At 42.4% G+C, this 21,805-nt stretch overlaps 1 protein-coding gene across 15 annotated transcripts in view; it reads left to right on the forward strand.

Moving 5' to 3' along the window:
- LOC143820380 (popeye domain-containing protein 1-like) overlaps positions 1-21,805 on the forward strand; it is a 50,280-nt gene that overhangs the window by 9,138 nt on the left and 19,337 nt on the right. For 2 of the 15 annotated variants that reach the window (XM_077303221.1, XM_077303213.1), the window contains exons 2-4: positions 1,883-2,607; positions 5,116-5,224; positions 8,622-9,739. In XM_077303221.1, the coding sequence (XP_077159336.1) occupies positions 2,117-2,607; positions 5,116-5,224; positions 8,622-8,933 (912 nt within the window). In that variant the 5' untranslated portion in view covers positions 1,883-2,116 and the 3' untranslated portion in view covers positions 8,934-9,739. Of the gene's footprint in view, positions 1-1,882; positions 2,608-5,115; positions 5,225-8,621; positions 17,241-17,279; positions 17,815-18,731; positions 18,825-19,834; positions 19,896-21,427; positions 21,673-21,805 lie in introns of those variants that run through there. The other 13 variants (XM_077303147.1, XM_077303136.1, XM_077303184.1 and 10 more) reach the window with 13 other exon arrangements.

Raw genomic sequence — 21,805 nt, forward strand, 5'->3', positions numbered from 1 at the left:
GATAGCTGAGGCCTTCTCCTGATGTTGTCTACTGGTTCTGGGATTCAGAGGTTTAGTGCTTCTGAATGTGGTGGTTCCTGTCAGTCACCATGGCTAATATCCATTGATAGACTTAACCTCCATGAATCTAATCTCTTTTTAAAGCTGTTTATTTGGGGGGGCATCACTACATCCTCTGGAGGTAAATTCCACATTTGATCACCCTCTGTGCCATAAGAATGTTCTCTCAGCTGAGGTCAAGTTGACGTGACTTGTCAGTTTCTGTTGAGTGGCAATATTTTCAACTGCAGCATATTGGTGTTTAAATATGGTCTCAGAGTCCTCTTCACCCCTGGAAACTCTAATTGAATGACTGCAAAAAAACAAAACCTACAATATTTGTCTATAAATATTTGATGTTGGTTAATAAATACGATATGCACAGTTACAGGAAGAAATAGGATAAGGAACTAGATTGCCTTATTTTGCCAAAGCAATAGGATATGGCCTTAAAGTTTATGCATGCTCTCTGAATGGATCTTAAAAAGATAAAGGTATCCCCTGTGCAAGCACCGGGTCATGTCTGACCCTTGGGGTGACGCCCTCTAGCGTTTTCTTGGCAGACTCAATATGGGGTGGTTTGCCAGTGCCTTCCCCAGACATTACCGTTTACCCCCCAGCAAGCTGGGTACTCATTTTACCGACCTCGGAAGGTAGGAAGGCTGAGTCAACCTTGAGCCGGCTGCTGGGATTGAACTCCCAGCCTCATGGGCAGGACTTCCAGACAACATTTCTGCTGCCTTACCACTCTGCGCCACAAGAGGCTCTTATGAATCTTACATTGCACTTATTCAGCATAAAATGATTAGGATATATTCACATGACGCATCCCTTAAACATATGCTTTGGGCATGTACAGTAATTTGGTATTTCTGTGAAGTTATTATTCATATCAATTTCATATTTGAATTTTCACTCTTTTTTTGAGGATACTTATGTACTTTTAAACTATATTCATTTTGTTTTCATCCATGAATATGATATGAGAGCCAACTTGGTTTAGTAGTTAGGAGTGTGGAATTCTAATCTGGTGAGCTGGGTTTGATTCCCCACTCCCCCACATGCAGCCAGCTGGGTGACCTTGGGCTCGCCACGGCACTGATAAAGCTGTTCTGACAGAGCAGTAATATCAGGGCTCTCTCAGCCTCATCTACCTCACAGGGTGTCTGTTGTCGGGAGAGGAAAGGGAAGGTGACTGTAAGCCGCTTTGAGACTCCTTTGGGTAAAGAAAAGCAGCATATAAGAACCAACTCTTCTTCTTTTTCCTTAATATTGTTCCTTTTTTCTTTATATTTGCCACAAGGCTACCTAGATGCTTATGTGGCATTCTGTCCATCCCCATCTGAATTAAAGTGTGAACTGAAGCAGTATTAAACTGTTTCATTACAGAGGTCCTATTTGTGTGAACATGCTGCAGACAACAGTGTCTTGAGATCATGCTGTTTGTGGTCACTTTGAGAAACCAATAAGAAAATTAAAATGCATCACCTGAGAAAAATTTTTTTTAATTCCCATGCCACAACACAAACAGAGAATGCTGAGAAACATAAGCTGACATCTCCTGAGTCATGCAAGACTAACTGAACAGTTCATTGAATCCTAAAATACTCTTTGTATTCTATGTGACAACAAGACTGAAATCATTTCTTCTAAAACAAGTCCAACTGGAGTTGGGAAACCTTTCTGTGGAGCAAACGTGCCTATTGTCAGTCTGTAGAGGTACTTTAACACTGATGAGAAATAATAATGCTGTGTGCTGGTCTGCCTGCTTTTTTGGAAGTACATAGTAATGCTTTTTAATATCGAAATTTTCTAATCATTTTCTCCCTTCTCGTTTGGACAGATCAGATAATGTTATGGAATCCAGCAAAAGATACAACAGCCACCAAGAGACAATATGGACTACTGAGAACAACATCTTCCTAGCTGATGATATGTTACAATTTTTCAAGTATGACATTATGGTCACCAGCTGACTTTGGAGACATGGATAGGAAGATTAGTTGTTTTTTAAATCTGTACTGTATTTTGGAAGCTGGACAGAGAAAATAATACCAATTAGTCTGGTGATCCAGCCATGGGGGACAACTCAAGTTTTTGGGACAGTCTGATATATGCACATCCTGTCTGTGTAAACTGGAAGTCAGAAGCAGAAGGCTCTATCTACCACTTAGCAAGCATTTTGTTTGTTGTTGGATATATGGGTGGAAGTGGGTTTTTTGGCCTGCTCTATGTGTACTCTTTGCTTGGACTTGGTTTCCTGTGCTCTTCTGTCTGGGCATGGCTGGATGTCTGTGCAGCTGATATTTTCTCTTGGAATTTCATACTGTTTGTGATATGCTTCATACAGTTTGTTTATGTAACCTACCAAGTCCGGAGTGTTGCCTTTGACAGAGAATTCCAGGACCTTTATAATGCTCTGTTCCAGCCCTTGGGGATCTCGCTGACTGTTTTTAGAAAAATTGTCCGCTGCTGTGATGAAGAAATTGTTACACTGGAGAAGGAGCACTGTTACGCTATGCAGGGCAAAACACCGATTGATAAGCTCTCCTTGCTTATGTCGGGAAGGTTTGTATTATACTTATTCTTTACTTAAATATGCTCATTTCTGCATACATATACACAGGCCACCTTTCTGCAATTTAAAAGTAGGGAAAGAATACCAAGAACATAAAAGACTTGAAAATGCCTTTTCAAATTATTTGCTTTTGTTTAATTTACTTACAGTAGACCTGACATTTCCACACTTTAAATCTCAGTGTGAAAACTTTTCTAGTACCAAAGATGTAACAATTTTACAGCAACAAAAATGAGCTATTTTAATTATCACTTCTTCTGTACAAATTCATTCAAATGCTCAGAAGCATAAATGCCCAAACTTGTGGCAAGATTTGTCTTCCTGAGAAAAATGGGTTTTGTCTTCTTTTAAACACACACACACACATTATAGTACTGTTAGTTATATAACAACTTATAAAAATGTGTAGGCTGCTGAAAGTTCAGAAAACCAAGGAAGAAGTGATCTAAGTAAGGACTTCCAGAGATCAAGATTACGTTGTAATATATAATGTGTGTGTCTTGCCTTCATGAGGGGAAATTTCATTGTTAAGCCACCAAGAAAAAAAGGCTGTTTTAAATTTTAAAATTCTAGTATTACTTAGACAACTACTAACAAACCTCTATACTAATGTATTAATATAATAATAAAATTTCTTCAGTATTTAACATTTATTTGTATTTTAGTAAGCAATATTTCTTTTAAACGACAGCAGTGCTCATTTCCCCAAATATGGTCACATACACAATCTGTAGCCATGACAGATTTTTTTAGGTAGACACTGACTGGAATTGCATTTCTTATTGTATCTGCTACTCCTCCTTTCCCCTGCCCCATCCAACAAAAAACAGAGGAGAGGGCTGCTGATGCTAGATCTGTGTATGACCATAGTAGTGTTTGTCCCCAGCCCCCCACTATGAAGCATGATGTAAGGACATAAACTGTTACTCTGTATAATGGATGAAAATATGTTCCACACAATTCCTTCTTTATCAATTAAAAACAACTTCTTATTAATTCCTAACACATTCACAGGTTCTGTTTTAAATTATTCTTAATTTCTATTATGTTCAGATGTGATATGAAACTGGGTTTTTACAATTTATTTATCTGAAACTTTTAAAATTATGGATTTTATCTTCAATTTCCTGTAACATATATTCCTGTTTCCATATTCCTGCTTGCTTCCATGAAGTTATACCTTATGCTGTCATGAAAGGTTATGTAAATATATGTAAATCTGTACCTATTTACATAATTATATATATATATATATATATATATATATATATATCACTTCTCTGTTATGACATAAAATAACCAACATCCAAATAGCATAACCAACATCCAAACAGAAAAGGTAAAAATATTAAGACAATAAAACTAATACAGTGAGCAAGAAATGGTAACAAAAACAGTAGTTTTAAAAAACTCACTGAATTTAGCCATTTGTCATTATCAATGATAGCCCAGAAATTGAAAAGTCAACAAACAAGCCAAGGAACAATAAAGTTAAAAAAATGTGAATGTGGTACAGAGGGAGTGTGGCAGAAGTCTGTGGGCAAGCTAGGTTCTGATGTCTACTCATGGCTTTAGCCTCTGTTGTGCATGGTGTTTGATGTGCATGGCACTTTAATAAAGAAGACTAGTCCTTTCCCCAAGGAGCTTCAATTTGGGAGAGAGATGGAGGCAGATATAAACAGAATAAAAATATCCACGAATTCTACCAGACCTGTTTCTGTGTACATGAGAAAAGCCCTGCTGCATCAGACATTTAGGTTGTGTGTGGTTGTCATATCCCTTTCATGGGCTATTTTCTAAAAGGACATTGAAGCTAGCAACCATCACAACTTGTGGCAGATAGTTTAATTTTGCACAATCTATTACATCTATACTATTCCCAGAATTTCATGGGACAATTCAGTGCCTCAGTGCTATTTGCTTGCCCATATCTTTTGTCCTTCTGGCACAGTAGCTTATGAGTCAGTTTCTGTTGCAGGTTGAATGTCTTTTGACAACTGCCTCCTCATTTTTTTGCCTTATGCCAAGGAGCTCTGTTTGGTCCTTTTGTGTTCCTAAACACTGAAAGAGAAATTCAGGAACTCTTAACGGAAGATATCAGTTGGAATTCTTTTCTGTCTCTTGGATCACAAATGCTGTTCCTCTTGCTGCTAAGCAAAGACTGAAAGATGTGAATTTTTAATGGCTTCTTTTTGTGTATGCAGTCTATTATTCAACTGCATACAATAATTGGGCCTGATGAAAAAAGCTTGTGAACAGGGGAAGAAGTGTTTAATCTTAGTGAGCTCCTGCTGCATAAACTTTAATAAACTTTAATAATCTGTATAAACTTTAATAATCATTTTGAAACTGCTTAATTCAAAATCCTTAAAAGATATACACACAAATTTCCCTGTTTTTTTCCTTTCAAAAGAAACAAAAATGACCACATCTTCCATTACTAGACAGATTTCATTTCTGTATGTCCACAGTAATAACACCAATATTCTGTTTGTCAGGATCAGAGTGACAGTAGATGGGGAATTTCTACATTATATTTTCCCACTTCAATTTCTGGATTCTCCTGAATGGGATTCACTAAGACCTACTGAAGAAGGCATTTTTCAGGTAAGAGTGAGTGTTGCATAGTTGGCATATTTATTTGAAATGAACATCTTCCTAGAACTTCAAACACTGAGGTTCTTTGAGCATTCGTTATCTGGGCAGGGAGGTGGGGGAAAGACTTGTATCCTTCGAGAGCCATTTTAATAAGGGTCATTTAAGAACACTCTGATGTTGTAGTTCTTTCAAATCACTGCATAGAGTTACTCTGGGCAGAAAATGTTGAGGGAACTACGGGATTAGGTACAAACCTCTACCTCTGGATCCTTCCTGGTTTCACCCCCAGCTTTTATCTCTTATTTCCTTTTACACACAGCCAATGAAATCACTGGTCCACACAGGCAGGCCTTTCAATATGAGATGGCTGTAAAAATCAGGCAGAGTCCTAAAATGGCTTGTAGACTAATTTATGGAGTTCTGTCTGCAGTGGGTCTCTGTACCAATACAGAAAAAGCAAAAGATCAAAGCCTCCCTCCAAAATGCCCTCCTTTAATTTCTAAACTTTTAAAGAGAATTTTTGTTGAATGGACTAATGAAGCATGTTTTTAAATTCTTATTTCTATAAATTTATAACCTGCCCTTTCCACCAGAGTCGGACTCAGGGCAGCAAACAACATGTACACAATACAATTAATCACACTTAAAGCATTAATTTTATAAAGTCTAAATCTAGAAGTCTAGGGCCAGGACCCTGTACCTTCGGTAGGATATGAAGCAAGATGTGATTCTACAGCTGATTTATCCAAGTGGTCCTATATTCCACAGTCAGATACCCTCTTTTTCTGGTTGAAGAAACAAACAAAAATGTTTTGTTTCTAGAACTTTAAATGACAGAATAATGCCCATTGTATACGGCACTGGTCAGACCACACCTGGAGTACTGTGTGCAGTTCTGGAGGCCTCACTTCAAGAAGGACATCGATAAAATTGAAAGGGTACAGAGGAGAGTGACGAAGATGATCTGGGGCCAAGGGACCAAGCCCTATGAAGATAGGTTGAGGGACTTGGGAATGTTCAGCCTGGAGAAAAGGAGGTTGAGAGGGGACATGATAGCCCTCTTTAAGTATTTGAAAGGTTATCAATTGGAGGAGGGCAGGATGCTGTTTCCGTTGGCTGCAGAGGAGAGGACACGCAGTAATGGGTTTAAACTACAAGTACAACGATATAGGCTAGATATCAGGAAAAAATTTTCACAGTCATAGTAGTTCAGCAGTGGAATAGGCTGCCTAAGGTGAACTCCCCCTCACTGGCAGTCTTCACGCAAAGGTTGGATACACACTTTTCTTGGATGCTTTAGGATGCTTAGGGCTGATCCTGCATTGAGCAGGTGGTTGGACTAGATGGCCTGTATGGCCCAACTCTATGATTCTAACCCACCTCATGGAGTTGTGAGGGTAAAGTGAAGGAGGGGAGATTGAGGTTGTGAGCTACAGTGGTGAGGGGAAGCAATCTATATATATGCAAAACAGTTAAAACACAACTCATAGCTTTGAAAGTGCATGAGAAGAACTGGAGTCTAGCAGTGCTTCTATTCCACTGAGATCTTTTTAAAAGAACCACGTTTTTGCTGAGTTGTCATGAGACATAGATGCATGTTAGCAAACAAGGCATTGTGCATGCAGATGTACTGGAGTAGAAGTGTGCCCTTGCTGATACGGAAATGGGGGAACTTTTAAAATAAGCATATTGTAAGATATTTTTGTGGAAAACGTGGACTATTAAAATATATGGAGCAATTAGGCTGTGTATTTGAAGTTTATATAAACTGCCTTGAACTGTAAGGAAAGGCAGTATACAAATGTTTTAATAAATGAATAATAAAATAAATGAAAAGTTGCAGGATTTTTAGGTATTTTTGTTAGCTTCTGTTGAAAGTAATGTAGTGTACACATGTGCAGATCTCCTTAGTTGGATCAGAGAGAGGAAAACACATTTCATTCTCTCTAAAATTTGTTTGCAGGTACTAAGCAATACTGTAACCACAGCCAAAGCAAAAGGTTAGAATAACTAAACAGCATTAGTACTTATCCCATGGCTCATGGAGAACCATATTTGCAATTACCATTAAGCAAGGAAGCCACGTTTATTTCCATCCTGGACAGAGGCTGCTTAGCCTCACAACTGACCAGTTTATCTGCCAATGGCTGTTTTGAGGTGGAACCCATCTGCCAACCACACACCTCACTGGACAAGGGCCTTTCCCACTGAAACATGCGCTAAGTGCCACATTGGGAAATAATGCTCAGAAGAACAACATGTAGTTCCTAAGCAAAAGAGTGTGGCCATTTCTACACAAGGAAAATGTTCCTGGACAGCCTTTGCATGTTGGCAGCATATTTAGCCCCCTCCAAGTGACATTGCCAACATCTGGAAGCTGTCCAGTAGCCAGGTTATGATTTGGCCATTTTTAAGTCGCGAGTTTGGGAATCCAAAAAACTAGATTTACCACCCTAAATCGTGCAAAACACCAATGAGCAACCGGGGATAAGACCATATGGAGGGGAAAACATGCAATAGTCTTGGCAGCTTTGTCCCACCCTCACACCTGCCCTCCCCTCTCCATTTCCTGCTCTGAGGATTTTTTTTAATGGTGTGGTCTGTGTTGCAGCGTGACCGCAAACCTACATTGTCAAAGGTGAAATAAAATTTACTTTAAAGTGTTCACAGTTTTTTTAGGATTGGGCAAGCAAAGCTCAGCCTCTTTTCTGTTTTCTGGAGGTGAGGAATGAGCTGGGAAGGGGGGGCAGGTGATCAGGCAGCCTTCTCCCGATCATGCAGGGGTCTAAGCACCTCGTTTTAAAGCCAACTATTAGCCCAAAATGTCTTTTTGGCTCCAGTTATCATGTTCAGGGTCTCAGAAATCCACCCAGACAGAAATAAACTGGAAAATAACACATTCCAAAGGGGGGGGGGGTTCTGTATCATTCTGGCATTTCTCCATAGCAACAGGGCAGTGTTGATTTCAATTAAAAATGCATCTGTGTTGTGGCATTACCGCATAGCAATATGGAAGTGCCTTTAAAAAAAAATAATAATAATTTCAGGGCTGGGGGGGGGGAAGTTTCAGTCCAGGAGAGAACTGCTGTGCTGTGATTGGTAGCTTGTTGTGATTGACAAGCCAAGGAGCAGGGGGGGGGAGATCACGTTGCTTTCCTTTGCAGCCTTGTCAGGAGGCAAAAAGCCAGCCATGAGAGGGAAAAAGCGGTAGGGTCGCCCCGTGAGGAGAGTTGCAAATGTGAGATTTACCATCCTACATTTGTAAGCAGGAAGCCACTCACGTTTTACCCCTCCGTGTGAAAATGGTCTGAGTATCATTATTATGCACAAATTATTATTATAGTAACCCAGACGTACAACATATGAACACAAGATCAAATTTTGGCCATCTTTTTTTTCCTTCCAGGTAACCCTCACAGCAGAAACAGACTGTCAATACGTGGCCTGGAGAAGAAAAAAATTGTATTTGCTCTTTGCGAAGCACCGATTCATCTCACGCCTGTTTTCAATTCTAGTTGGAAGTGACATTGCTGATAAGCTATATGCTTTAAATGACAGAATAAGCCTAGGGAAAGGGATTCGATATGACATCCGCTTACCTAACTTCTATCACGTGTCTGTTCCAGAGACGCCTGAAAAGCAGCTTGAAGATCAGCTTCAGAACAATTCAAGACACATACCAACTCATGTTACAGACTGCAACTCTTTTACAAAATAAGCGCCATGGAGCCTTTGTTGATTCCAGAATTAAGTGTAGAAAGACTTGACACTGATGTCATGAAAATCAATCTGAAGAGTTTGTAAAAACAGCTTTAAAATAAAAGAGCAAATTCTTTTTCTAGCAGAAGAAAACATAGCCAGGCTTCTTTTGCTGTGTTCAAAAGCAGTCAGTTGCCCTTCATGATTGATTGTGCATCACCGTGTGTTTCCATTGACTCCCTTCTGTTCAACTTATTGTTTTGGGTAAGGAGGGGAGGTGAGATGAATCATTACCACACAAAGCTTTATTGCAATTGTGTTGCCTTCTGTATTGTTTGTGTGTGTGTGTTTTAAGCTATTTTTCACACAGTTCTTCATGTTTATTGAGGATTCCTTGTCATGAATTATGCAGACGGTATAACAGAAGAGCAACAGGGAAAACTATCCTTAATGTTGATTCCCTTGTTATTTCATAATCACAATGCATAAATTTGATCTGCAGTATCTCACAAAAGATGACATTTAAAGCAGGAGCCTGCACAAACAGCAAAGTGTGGAGAAAGAAATTGAATGATTGGTCTCTTGCATACATTTATGAAGCGCTGACTTGAGATTACTTTCAGGCTGCAGCAGCAGGGCAGTACATGCAAACACAAAGCACCAGTGTAATTGCTTCAGCTTCCCAGAGTGTACCAATCATCTTTATTGCTGCACCATATGTAACAGAGAAAAATTGTTTAGCAGAGTAACAATACCTGAGCTGGAGATGAACGACAGTTTTTAAGAGTGTTGAAGGTAGTGTGAATGAAGGATTATTGACTATGATTTCTGTTGTTACCATCACTTCTGCTGTCCTCTTGGTGTGTCTGGATCAAACAAGTTTTGCACCTTTCCAAGCACTCACTTGCACACACAGGCCTATCGGGGGATCTGGGTCCTAATTCCATTGTTCTGGCAATAGGTGGAGCCACTTGAAAAAAATGACAGTGGTAGAATTGAATTCTTCACCCTGGAAGTATTGCTGAAGAGCTGAACAAAACATTGAAGGACTTGTGCTGCAATGCTTGCAGTCATTTTAATTCATTTTTTTCCAAATTAATTATGCTGTGGCAATTGGAAATCAAGGTCTGGACAGTTTATTCTATTTACTTTGTTTATATCCCACCTGCTCCCCAGTGGAGATTCAGAATAGCTGATGTCATTCGCTTCTCCATCCTCAGGGCAACCCTGCAAAGGAGCTTAGGCTGAGGTGATGGGACTACCCCAGCATCCTCCCACAAACTTCCATGGCAGAGTGGGAATTTGAACTTCAGGCTCCCAAATCCTGGTCCAGCACTTTGACTATTACAACAAATGTGTAGCAGTCTATTATTTGAAAAAAATGGGCAAGGTTAAGAGCTTGTCTAGAAGGCTGAAGAGATTTTGGCAGATGGGAAGCTGCACTGTCATCTTTTTCATCCAGTTTTTTAAGGGGGGGGGGCAACAGCCTTCTCCAGTTTTTGGACTCAAAGAGAGTTGCAGTATGTAGAGCTGCCTTTTAAAGGCACTCTTATGGGCAAGCTTTTTCCAGCTTACCTATTCTCACCCACAGTTGTTGTTCAGCATACAGACAGAAGTTCCTGTCCATCAAAGGACAGCCACATGTACAAACAAGGTAGGTACAACAAGATGGGTATGTCTGATACAGTTAGAAATAGCTATCTTCAGCTGGGGCTACACATGGAACAAAACTAGATTCAAAACCCAGGTATATCTCTGTGTTAAGGATTCTAATGGGATTAAAAATGTTTTTGAACAGAATGACCTCATTGCCATGTCCCAGTGGTCTTCCGTTTTAGAACTGCATATGTTGGACAGTAGAAAAGTAATCTGGGAAACCCCAAATCCAAGGCACTCTTCCTTTTACTTATTTTTATTTGAATATTTGCACTATACATTTCTCCCTGAAGAGACCCAAAGTAAATTACAATAAAAAATAATCACCAACAGAACAACATTGGATTCAGTGCCCATGAGCCAGCAGCCCTTTGGTTGCTGGCCTTCAGCTCATGCCTTTGGCTATCCCAAGCATTAATTAGCACCTGCAACAGAAAGGAGAGAGCAAGCACTCATCAAGGTGAACCAAGCTGGAGTCCAGTGGCACCTTGAAGAGGTGAGATATTTGAGATATAAACTTTTCTGTGCAAGCACACTTCTTCATATATAACACATTCTTCAACCATATTGACAGGTAGAAGGGCGGGCGGGGGGGGGGGGAGGTAATTGCCAGAAAGGCTGAGCTAGAGTTCAGACACATAATTAGCTGGGTAGCTATAGCTGAGATAGAATTGAAACTGTTATCAGAATCTTACGAATGACTGTCAATCAGTATATACAAATATATAAGTTTGAGTTCAGTAGTAGCCCCAAGGTAGACAAGTTCAACTTGAGTGCAAACTTTGACCCTTTCCACACTGGCACTGCTACTCCTGGCTGCCACTGGTTCTTTGCAACAGGGCAGTTTGTCCCACCTTTCCCAGATTCCTGATGCAAAGATTTTTCCTGCTGGACCTGGTCCACCCCAGATTACTGCCTCCGCACAAGGCAGCCAAGGCAGAGAGATTCCACCCTGCTTTGTGGCAGTGTGTGTGTGAGAGTATTTTCAAGAAGGTGGGATTGCATTTGTGAAAAAAATTTAAATGCCCTAGTCGGTTCTGTGCTGCCACAAAGTGCCATGGAGCTGATTGGGACATTTTTTTGTCCCCGTCAGCAGTGGTCCCCAACCCCCGGTCCGGGGATCAGTCGGTACCGGGCTGCGGCTCCTCCTTGTCCTCCTCCCCAGCTGCTGCCTCGGGGGCTGCCCTGCCACTCTGCCGCCAGCTCACCTTTGGTGCTCTCCGGTGGCTGCCATGGCAAGGGCTCCCCCTCAGCGTGGCACTGCACAGCTGCTGCTGGCAGTGCCCCCCAGTGGATGGTGGGAAATCAGGGGCATCAGCGGGAAAGCAGAGCAGGAGCTCTGGCAGCGGTGGCGTCCCTCGGCAAAAGACTACCCCCCCCCCGGGCCTCAGTAAAATTGTCAAGTGTTGACCGGTCCCCAGTGATAAAACAGTTGGGGACCACTGCCTGTCAGGATGCTATAGGCAGGGGAGGAGCTGGGCCCAGAAGGCCCAGCTCTTCCCCTTCCACGCAGGCCTGCCCACCATCTGACGAGTGCCAGCCAGGCCTTTACACACCATGTGGAAAAAGTAAAACAGAGAGAGTCCAGGGGCTGCCCCCCCAAATCAACTAGTTCAGTTTCTGGGTATAAGTGAGTCCTTAATGGCTTAGTAGGTATAGTGAGATAAGAAGCCAATGTCAAGTCCAGGGGGTTCCATTGTCCCGAGTGTTATAATAACTTGCAGTTCAGCAATCCTCCTTCCCAATGTGATTCTGAAATTCCTTTGCAATGAAACAGCTACTTTGATGTCCCAACTGAATACCCTGGAAGGTTTAAATGTTCTACAGGTTTCCCATTTTTGTGATTCTTGATGTCAGATTTATGTCTATCATTTGGTGTTTGCCCTATGTAGACAATGGAAAAGCATTGTTGACATTTGATGGCATATACAATGTTAGAAAATAAACAAGTGAATGAGCCTGAGATGGTTCAGTTGAAGTTGTTAGGTCCAGTGATTGTGCTGTCAGGCTGTCCGTGGCATTAAAGTTGGCATCTGGGTTTACTGCAAGCTCTGGTACCAGTGTCCATGTTCAAATTAGATATTGTATTGTTGCAGGTAAGGAGTTGTTTGATTTGACGGTCATTCACAAGATTCTGATAACTGCCCCAATCCTCTCTCAGCTATAATTGCCCAGTTAAATATATATATGAACTCTAGCTGAGCCTTCCTGAAAATTACCACCTTAATGTGTAAGAGAAATGCCCTCAATTATATAACTAAGTTATAAAGCCTGGAACTATTTCATTAATGGTTTTCAAGGTTTAACTTTATGGTAATATTCACTGCCCAAGAAGCTAATAATTTAGAAATGAAATAGTTTTCTGAATATTTATTTATTAGATTTTTATACTGCCCTTCCATATGCCTAGTACTTCACTAGTTATTAAATTTTATTTTACTATTAAAATTCCAAACCGTAAAGTCGGTCCCTCATCTGAAAAATACAACACAAAACCTGACATCTTCTCCATATCCTACCTAGTGATAGGAATATTATTGTTAGTACAATTCTGGTTTATTTAACTACAACAGGAGTAATCTTCAAATTTAGAAAATCAAAGAATTAATGTCAGTTTCATACAGTAATCTTTAACTGCTCCTGCGTAGCGGATAAAATAAATCCCTAAGGGCCTCCCCATTGGCCACTTGGCCCGGCCTCACCCACCAGGGGACTTGCCGCGCAGAAAAACACGCGTCCTTCCGCCACGGTGAGTCCTCCCGCCTTCCCATTGCCCTAGGGAAAAGAGCAGGGACACCGCGTCAAAGACGCAGTGTCCCTGCTCCTTTCCCCCCCCCCCCACAGCATGTGACCAGCCAACGCCAAGTACCCCTCCATCCCCAGACCCCTTCCCGCCACTTCCCAAACATGTTTGTCATGATGTTTGAGTGCAGCCTATTTTAAAAGAACAGCTGTTTTCTTAGAGCATATGCAGAACTTTGATAGTGGGAAGTGCCATTAAGCTGCAACTAGATTTTGGTGACTCCTTCGGCTTTCAAGGCAAGAGAAAGAAAGAGGTGGTTTGCTATTGCCTGCCTCGGCATACTAATCCTGGACTTCCTTGGGGGTTATTTATTGACTTTGTATTAATGAGCTATGTTGATCCTTTCTCCTGGACAAATGTTTTGTGCTTATTGTGACTAGGCAAGAGTTCCTAAACTAATATCAGGCATGAGCTCCTAAAATGACTAACTTCATCATTCTTTGATGAGCCAGTTTGGTGTAGTGGTTAGGAGTGCGGACTTCTAATCTGGCATGCCGGGTTCGATTCTGCGCTCCCCCACATGCAACCAGCTGGGTGACCTTGGGCTCGCCACGGCACTGATGAAGCTGTTCTGACCGGGCAGTGATATCAGGGCTCTCTCAGCCTCACCCACCCCACAGGGTGTCTGTTGTGGGGAGAGGAATGGGAAGGCGACTGTAAGCCGCTTTGAGCTTCCTTCGGGTAGGGAAAAGCGGCATATAAGAACCAACTCTTCTTCTTCTTCTTCTTCGAAGCAAATGGAAGTTTAATATTACATACACCAATTCTTGTTCATTATTTTTGTACAACATCAGTTTGGAATCCTATCTTGGAAGCAGGAATAAACCGTTGTTGGATGGAGAGGCAAAAGATAGGCTGTTGTGAAAGCAGAAATGTTCCATTTTTGAACCACACACACACTAGTAAGGAGGAGTAGGTATGCAACTCTTCATGGCTTCCATGGTTTATTATTACATGTCAACATAGTAAGAAGACCAATATACACCGATATCCATACACTTCAATTAAGAGAAAGTATCTGAGTTGAGTAAGAAATAACGACACTTTATTAAATTAAGAGAAAATATTTTTTTATTTGTAGAAAACTCGAAAAGATAAACGTACAAGATACTGAGAAATCCTGGAATTAAAGCCAGCAGTTGCTATTAAAATGCAATCACTGTAAAGACTTAGAACTCTCACATGGTTATTTATTGACTTTATATTAATGAGCTGTGTTGGTCCTTTCTCCTAGACAAATGTTTGGTACCTACTGTGACTAATAATACCAGGCATGAGTTTCATTTCCCTGACATAGATTAAAACTTGTAATGGTTTTATCCCCTGCTGTTACAAGGTCTTTCATAAACACTAGAAAGTTTAGTGGCAAACACCTAATAAGCGCATGTTAGTAACATCTTATTATTACAAACTATTATTAACAATTAACAATTATTTATATAAACAATGGTTGAAACAAAATGTGAAGAAACAGCATAAAGAAAGATAACACCCAGGCTAAGAAATGATGACTTGGAGAACGACTCATCCGATATATAACGTAAGGGGGGGGAGGAGGAATAATAAGAGCTAGATAAAGATATATTAAATTCAAAAAGAAAATAAGATTAAGACAAGCTCCCTAGAACAAAACTATATGAGACAGAAAATAATCATGGCATCAAAGAACAATAACATATAAGGCATTTATGACAGAAAAATGGCAAAATCTATTAAACAGATTTACTTGTTTAAAGTGCTAGGCTTAAATAGTGTTGGGAGTTTAAATTTCAGACCTACTTTATGTGAATAGGGTTGTCAACTCTGGGTTGGGAAATTCCTGGAGATTTGGAGGAGGAATTTGGGGAGATTGGAGTTTGGGGAGGGAAAGGGAAGAGGTAATGCCATGGAGTTTACCCATTTCCTTCAGGGGAACCGATCTCTGTCATCTGGAAACCATCAGCTGCAATTCCAGGAGACTGTCAAAACCTGCCTTGAGCTTGGCAACCCTATCTGTGATTGAAAAATTCCTGCCTTGCATCTTTCTGTGTTTCTTTTTCAATTATTTGGGCAAATTTGGTCGAAGCAATAATACAGGTTGCTTGTTTAGAGCACATTATGTTAAGGGTAAAGCTATCAAGGGTAAAGGCTGGGAGTTCGATCCCAGCAGCCGGCTCAAGGTGGACTCAGCCTTCCATCCTTCCGAGGTCGGTAAAATGAGTACCCAGCTTGCTGGGGGGTAAACGGTAATGACTGGGGAAGGCACTGGCAAACCACCCCATATTGAGTCTGCCATGAAAACGTTAGAGGGCGTCACCCCAAGGGTCAGACATGACTCGGTGCTTGCACAGGGGATACCTTTACCTTTAAAGCTATCACCTATCAAATCCAACCACCTTTTGTGACAATGCTAAATCCTAAACATTTAATCCCGTGACAGAAAAGCATTAGGCAAGTAACAAGTGGGAACCCACAAGGACTTGTGGGTGGCACCTTATTTCCCCTCCCCCACCATTTCCTGTTTTCCTTTTCCAGCTTCATTCTCTCCTTCTAGGGTTGCCAGCCTCCAGGTGCGGCCTGGTGATGTCCTGGAATCATAACAAATCTCCCTGTTACAGAGATCAGTTCCCCCTTAGGGTTCGCAATTCCTTGTTGCGAAATTCCTGCCTACATCAAGAGGTTGGCAATCCTTGTTCCCTCTGGCATTTTTGAGGTCTCTCTCTCTTTAAACTCCATCTTCCCAAGCTTGAAACCTCACATTTTCATCCTCAGCTATGCTGTTTTCGTAGGCTCCTCCTACGATTGGCTCACTTATACATAAATCTTATATCTTGAATATCCTAAACATGTATTATGTACATTTTACAATCAAAATAAATGCTAAAGAAAATAAAAGTGAGGTAAGAACTAAAACAAAGACCCAAGGAAAAAAACAAAAGAAACAATATGAAACATAATAATAGCTTAACCAAATGCTTCTATTAAAATAATTTTGAAACTACTTCAACCGGCACAGGAATGTAGCTGGCACCAGGCTAGTGTTCCACATCTACAGCCTTGACATCACCACCACAGCATAGGCCACTAATTGCCACTGTGGGATGGTAGATGAATTTCCTCCAGGCCAGGCTGGATTCTGGAGATTTGTTGAGAGTGTGTGTGTGCGCGCGCGGGGGGGGGGGGGGGGTCAGTTGGGCATGAAATTGGGATAACTGAAAGTGGGCAGGTAGTTGTGAGTTCCTGCACTGTACGGGGGGGGGGGTTGGACTAGATGACCCTGGAGGTCTCTTCCAACTCACATTCTCAGATGAAGCAGCAGGGCCTCAGTGGGAGAGTTCATTGAGTAGAGAATACTGCAACAACCGGACCGCAGCTCGGATGCAAACGCTGCTTGTTTAGGCAGAGTGACCATTGCACTTTTAAGCCGAGATGTGTCTGGAAAGAGCAGCCTTTCTAAAGCCTTGCAAGCAGCCCCAGCTGTGCTTGAGCCTGGCCTTTGTCCCCTTTAGGAGTGACGAGCTAAGTAAGAGCCAAGCAACACCCCGCCCGGCCCCCCAAGGAGCAGCTGTGCAGTCCGGCGGCCGGGAAAGCGCTTGCGTGCGGCAGCCGCTGCCTTCTCCCGCCGGCATTGGGGAGTTGGCGCCGCCTGCGAGATGGTGGCGGCGAGCGCCCGCTGCCTATTTTAGTCAAAAACTGCGACCGCTCGGGCGCCGCCGCTCTTTCGCGCAGGTTCCTCTAGCAGGCGCGAAGGGGCGAGGGGGCGCTGTGTGGCAGCTTTCCGGCCGGGGGGGCGGGCGGGCATGACCGACAGCGCTTTGGGGCACAGGAGCTCTGGCGGAAGATCCCGGGCCGAGCGAGCGAGCGGGGGGCGGCGCAGGGGGTCGCCAGGTAAGACCGCGGCGGGGCGCTGGGCCAGAGGACAGGCGCGGGGAGGGCAGCCGGGGGCCGCGCAGACCACTCCGGCGACCAGCCGCGTCCGGAAAGCGCTCGGCATTGGCGCTGCGCCCCTCCTTTGCTCCCGGCCACTTGCTCGCCTTGGGACTCTTGAGCGCCTCGCAAAACGGAGCGGGAGGGAGACGCATGCTTCGGCCGCGGGATCGTGGAGCTCGTCGGCGTACGCTGCTGGCGCTCTTGTCTCCGCGCCCTGCCTTCGGAAAACGGGCTTCTTGCAGCGCTGAATTGGGAAGGGGGGAGGTGACCGGGCCATGCTTTTCGTATGTCCTTCAGGGATCCAGAACTGTCCTCGAAGTGCAAAAACTTTTTCAAGCTGGCCCCTCCGTCGGTCTCGCGGCAGGAACAGGCATAGGGGCCGAGCCCTTGCTCAGCACAGCTGTGGGAGCGGCACTCTGTAGCCGCCCATGGTCATGGCAACTGCATTCTTCCTGCGAAGTTGGGGTGGCATGCACAGGCTTCCATTTTAAGCTCCGGAACAATCCTGTCTTTAGGAGTGGATGCAGCCAAGGTCATTCACTGAGCTCTAGGACTGAATAGGATTTCTTACCTGTTGTTATGACTGCAGCAAAACATCCCACACATGCTGAAAAATACTCTAATTTACTATGCCCAGATGCAGCCTGGTGGTCCTATTCTCTTAAATCCAGCCCCTGGGTCTTCCTGCCCATATACTCCGTCTCCCCGGTCTCTATTATATTCTTCTATTACATAAGTCCCAGGAGCAAGTGAATGGAGAGAGAATAACCGAGCAGTCCCAAACAGGTCTTATTGAAACAGTCCTATTTTATTCATTGGGGCTGACAACTGGAGAAGTGTTTTTTTTTTAAATTAATGCAGTCTAATAATGCAATCCTAAATGGTATTGTACCTTTCTAAACCCCATTACTTCAAGGGGCCCTAGTCTGTTAGTGTTCCCAGGTACCTTCTGTGAGAGAGCAGTTACATTTCCTTATAATCCTACCAAATCTTCCTTTAGCATATTCTTTCTGTAGTTATCTGGGGAGTATTGTCTTCTACCCCCTCCTGTAGTGGTCTGTATTAGCACCGTGTTTTAGGATGGACTTCAAACTGTATTTCTAGGTCAGCCCCATGAAATGAAACTTATTCAGTCCTGTATTAATATATGCAAAAATATGCGTGCCCTTTCTACAATCTCTCACAAACTGTGCTTGCAAAATCTTTAACTTTGTTGTCTTATTTCAGTATTTATTATTGTAATTTTCAATACATTCAAGTAGTGTGCTTGCACAGAAAAGTTTATACCTTGAATAAAACTTAGTTGGTCTTCAAGGTGCCCCTGGACTCAAACTTTCTTCTGTTTCATTTTCAGTAAATCATATCAGTGTAGAATGAAAAATCTTACTTTTACCAAAATTTGTTATAAAGGTAATTTTCATCTAACATAATATTTTTGTCTGTTCACAGGACAAAACCAACTATTCATAAGGATACTTTTGAAGCAGCAGGGGTCAAGAGCTCCAAAACAGATCATAGTGAGCTGTGGAACTTTTCTTGCCGGTGTGCATATGTGTGACACAATCCAATATTTTCAATATTTCATGAATGCTTAAACATAAGGGTTTGCCTCTCCCTCCCCCATAACTAGCCTATAAAAGCTATTTTGTGTACAGCTGGCACATCTGAAGTATTTAAAATCCTCAAGGCATTTTTGTGTGTGTCTATTGCTATCATAGTAAGGCAGTGTTGGTATTTTCACCGGGAGTAAGAGCAGGCATGGAGAGTCAAACATGGGCTCTCAATGGTGTCCTAGTAAGGACCCGGACGGCTGTGTTCTGTGCCAGCTGCAGTTTCCTCAGAGCTAAGGCTAGAACTGCACAGAATGATTTATAGTAATCTGCCTGGAGTTGACTGTTGGTACATCATCTCCAAAGTTAATCCTACAGACTTTAACTAAGAGCTGGGAATTTATTCCATCAGTAAGAATAGAAGCTGCTGCAAAATGAAGGCATTTCCGCACCCTTTAAATGTAGTGAAATGCTTATCTTAGGTAGTTGTTATATTCTGGCCCCTTCATATGATGTCACCAACATCCAGCATCTGGGCAGTAACCAGTTGGCTGCATCCCCAACCTATTTAGCGTAAGCTTCAGAAGAGCAACCAGCAGAGGGAAGGTATGGAGGCTCAAATGTGCTAAATGCACCTGCCTCATCCCACCCTCGCACCTTCCTATTCTTCCTAGTTCCAGGGATGGGAGTTTCTTTTTTAAAAGGTTTAACAATGGAGCAATGAATAGGTGGACAAGCATGCAGGCGATGCTAGAAATAAATCCCCCCCCCCAAAGTTGTAACATAAATCATGCCTCTCAATTTCTCCCCCCCCCCAAAAAAAAAACCCAGGAACAAGTTTAATTTTAAAAAGTTATATGCATTTAAATGGAGAACTATGAATTAAAAGAAACGGGCATCAGGGGACCTTTAAAGCATGGAGAAAGGGGATTGGCTGGCTGGATTGATTGACAGGAGAAAGAGTTGCATGTAAAGTGTGTTGCTCTCTTTCGCCATTTCCAGCAGCACTTGTGGAGGGTGAGGAGTGCGAAAAGGCGGCAGATGAAAGCGAGACAGCAAAAAGGTAAGGAGGGGCTTGGAGGCACGATAATATTTGGCGCTACGCCATTCAGTTAGGACCCTCAGCTCTCCCGGGAATAAGGTCCAGGATCAAAAATGTCCTGGCCTGGGTCGAGGGCAGGCATACCTCTCTGGGACCAGGAATCACTAGCAGATAAGTACCCAGAGAGTGAAGAGCGGGGGGCATAAGCAGATAAGCAGTCCCTGAGATAGGCAGCAGCCATAACACAATCCCAAAAAAGTTGTGAAAGCCTCATTCCCATTTGTTCCAGTTCTGTCATCCATTCTCTATTTCTTTTCAAAATGTTAATCTTTATTTCTCTTTGTTGAATGATGGCAGTGTTATGGCCAGTAAATAGATCTAGGTAAAGGTAAAGGTATCCCCTGTGCAAGCACCGTCATGCCTGACCCTTGGGGTGACGCCCTCTAGCGTTTTCATGGCAGACTCAATACGGGGTGGTTTGCCAGTGCCTTCCCCAGTCATTACCGTTTACCCCCCAGCAAGCTGGTTACTCATTTTACCGACCTTGGAAGGATGTAAGGCTGAGTCCACCTTGAGTCGGCTGCTGGGATTGAACTCCCAGCCTCATGGGCAGAGCTTTCAGACTGCATGTCTGCTGCCTTACCACTCTGCGCCACAAGAGGCTCATAAAATAGATCTAACCTGCACATTATTATAAAACATAATGTAACTGTTAATGGGGGCATATAGCAGAGGCTAATATCTAATTCTGAAATATCCCCTACTAATGCCCATGCATGGACATTTCTGTGGAGGAGTCAGAGCTGTTATCTGCTCCTGTGTCATTTTGAAGATAAGGTAAGTTTATTTCTGTTGCACTTAAAAGTTGGCTGGCAGAAAAAAATCTGTAGTATTTTGCTTTGTATTATTGGCCTTGTGTCAGAATAGTGCTATATTTAGTAATACTGCCATGGCTTCATGGTAGCTAAGATAGGTGTGAGATAGATAAGATGAATGGCTATTTTATTTTGAAGCACTCCATGCTGATGGCTGCTTTACACACAGTAGCCTTGTGTCTGCTCACAGGCAGCCTTGCCGGCTATATTTTGTGCCTGCCTGGAGTAGCCATTTGTGTTTTCTGCTTTGGACATTCAAATGCCTTAGGCCAGCCATGATGAAAAGTAAAATGTTTATTAAAAGCCCATGTGGTATTTTGTTGGACTAGGATCTGGGAGATTCAGGTTGGCACCCCTGTTCTCTCAGGGGAGCTCGCTGGGTGACCCTGAGCCAGTCATACACTCTCAGCTTAACCTGCTTCACAGATTTTCTTGTGAGGATAAAATGGAGAAGAGAACTATGTAAGCTGCTTTGGGTCCCTAGTGGGGAGAAAGGCAAGATATAAATGCAGGACATATACACATTTTTTTTCACACTTTTAAGTGGGAGAATGTTTAGCTGTGAGTGGCTGACCTAAACATTTATGTTCCAGATAAATTGGATTTGTTGACAAATGAAACTGCTATGAATTTGAAGCTTAATTCCCCCGTTGTTTCTTATTTTAATTACTTTTACAGTTTTTTAACAGACGACTTCAAGATGAACCCTACCCAAATCAGTTCAATCACAGTGACCCCTTTGAGTTTTCTCCTTGACTTCAGAAATGCCACTTCTGTGCCTTTGAATGAAACTGTATGTGAAAACTGGAGAGAGATTCACCACCTGGTTTTTCATATGGCTAATATTTGTTTTGCAATTGGATTAGTTATTCCAACCACATTCAATCTTCATATGATTGTCCTACGAGCTATGCTAACAATAGGTAAGCCAAGCACTCTCTCTCACCATTTTCCTTGAGTTCAGGGTTCTTTTAGGGGTATCTAAAAGCTTCTGTTTGCCTAATACGTTTTTCTACCCTTTTTTAAAAAACTGAAATAATACATTAGCCTTTTCCT

Source organism: Paroedura picta, chromosome 1, assembly GCF_049243985.1.
Source record: "Paroedura picta isolate Pp20150507F chromosome 1, Ppicta_v3.0, whole genome shotgun sequence".
Lineage (NCBI taxonomy): Eukaryota > Metazoa > Chordata > Lepidosauria > Squamata > Gekkonidae > Paroedura > Paroedura picta.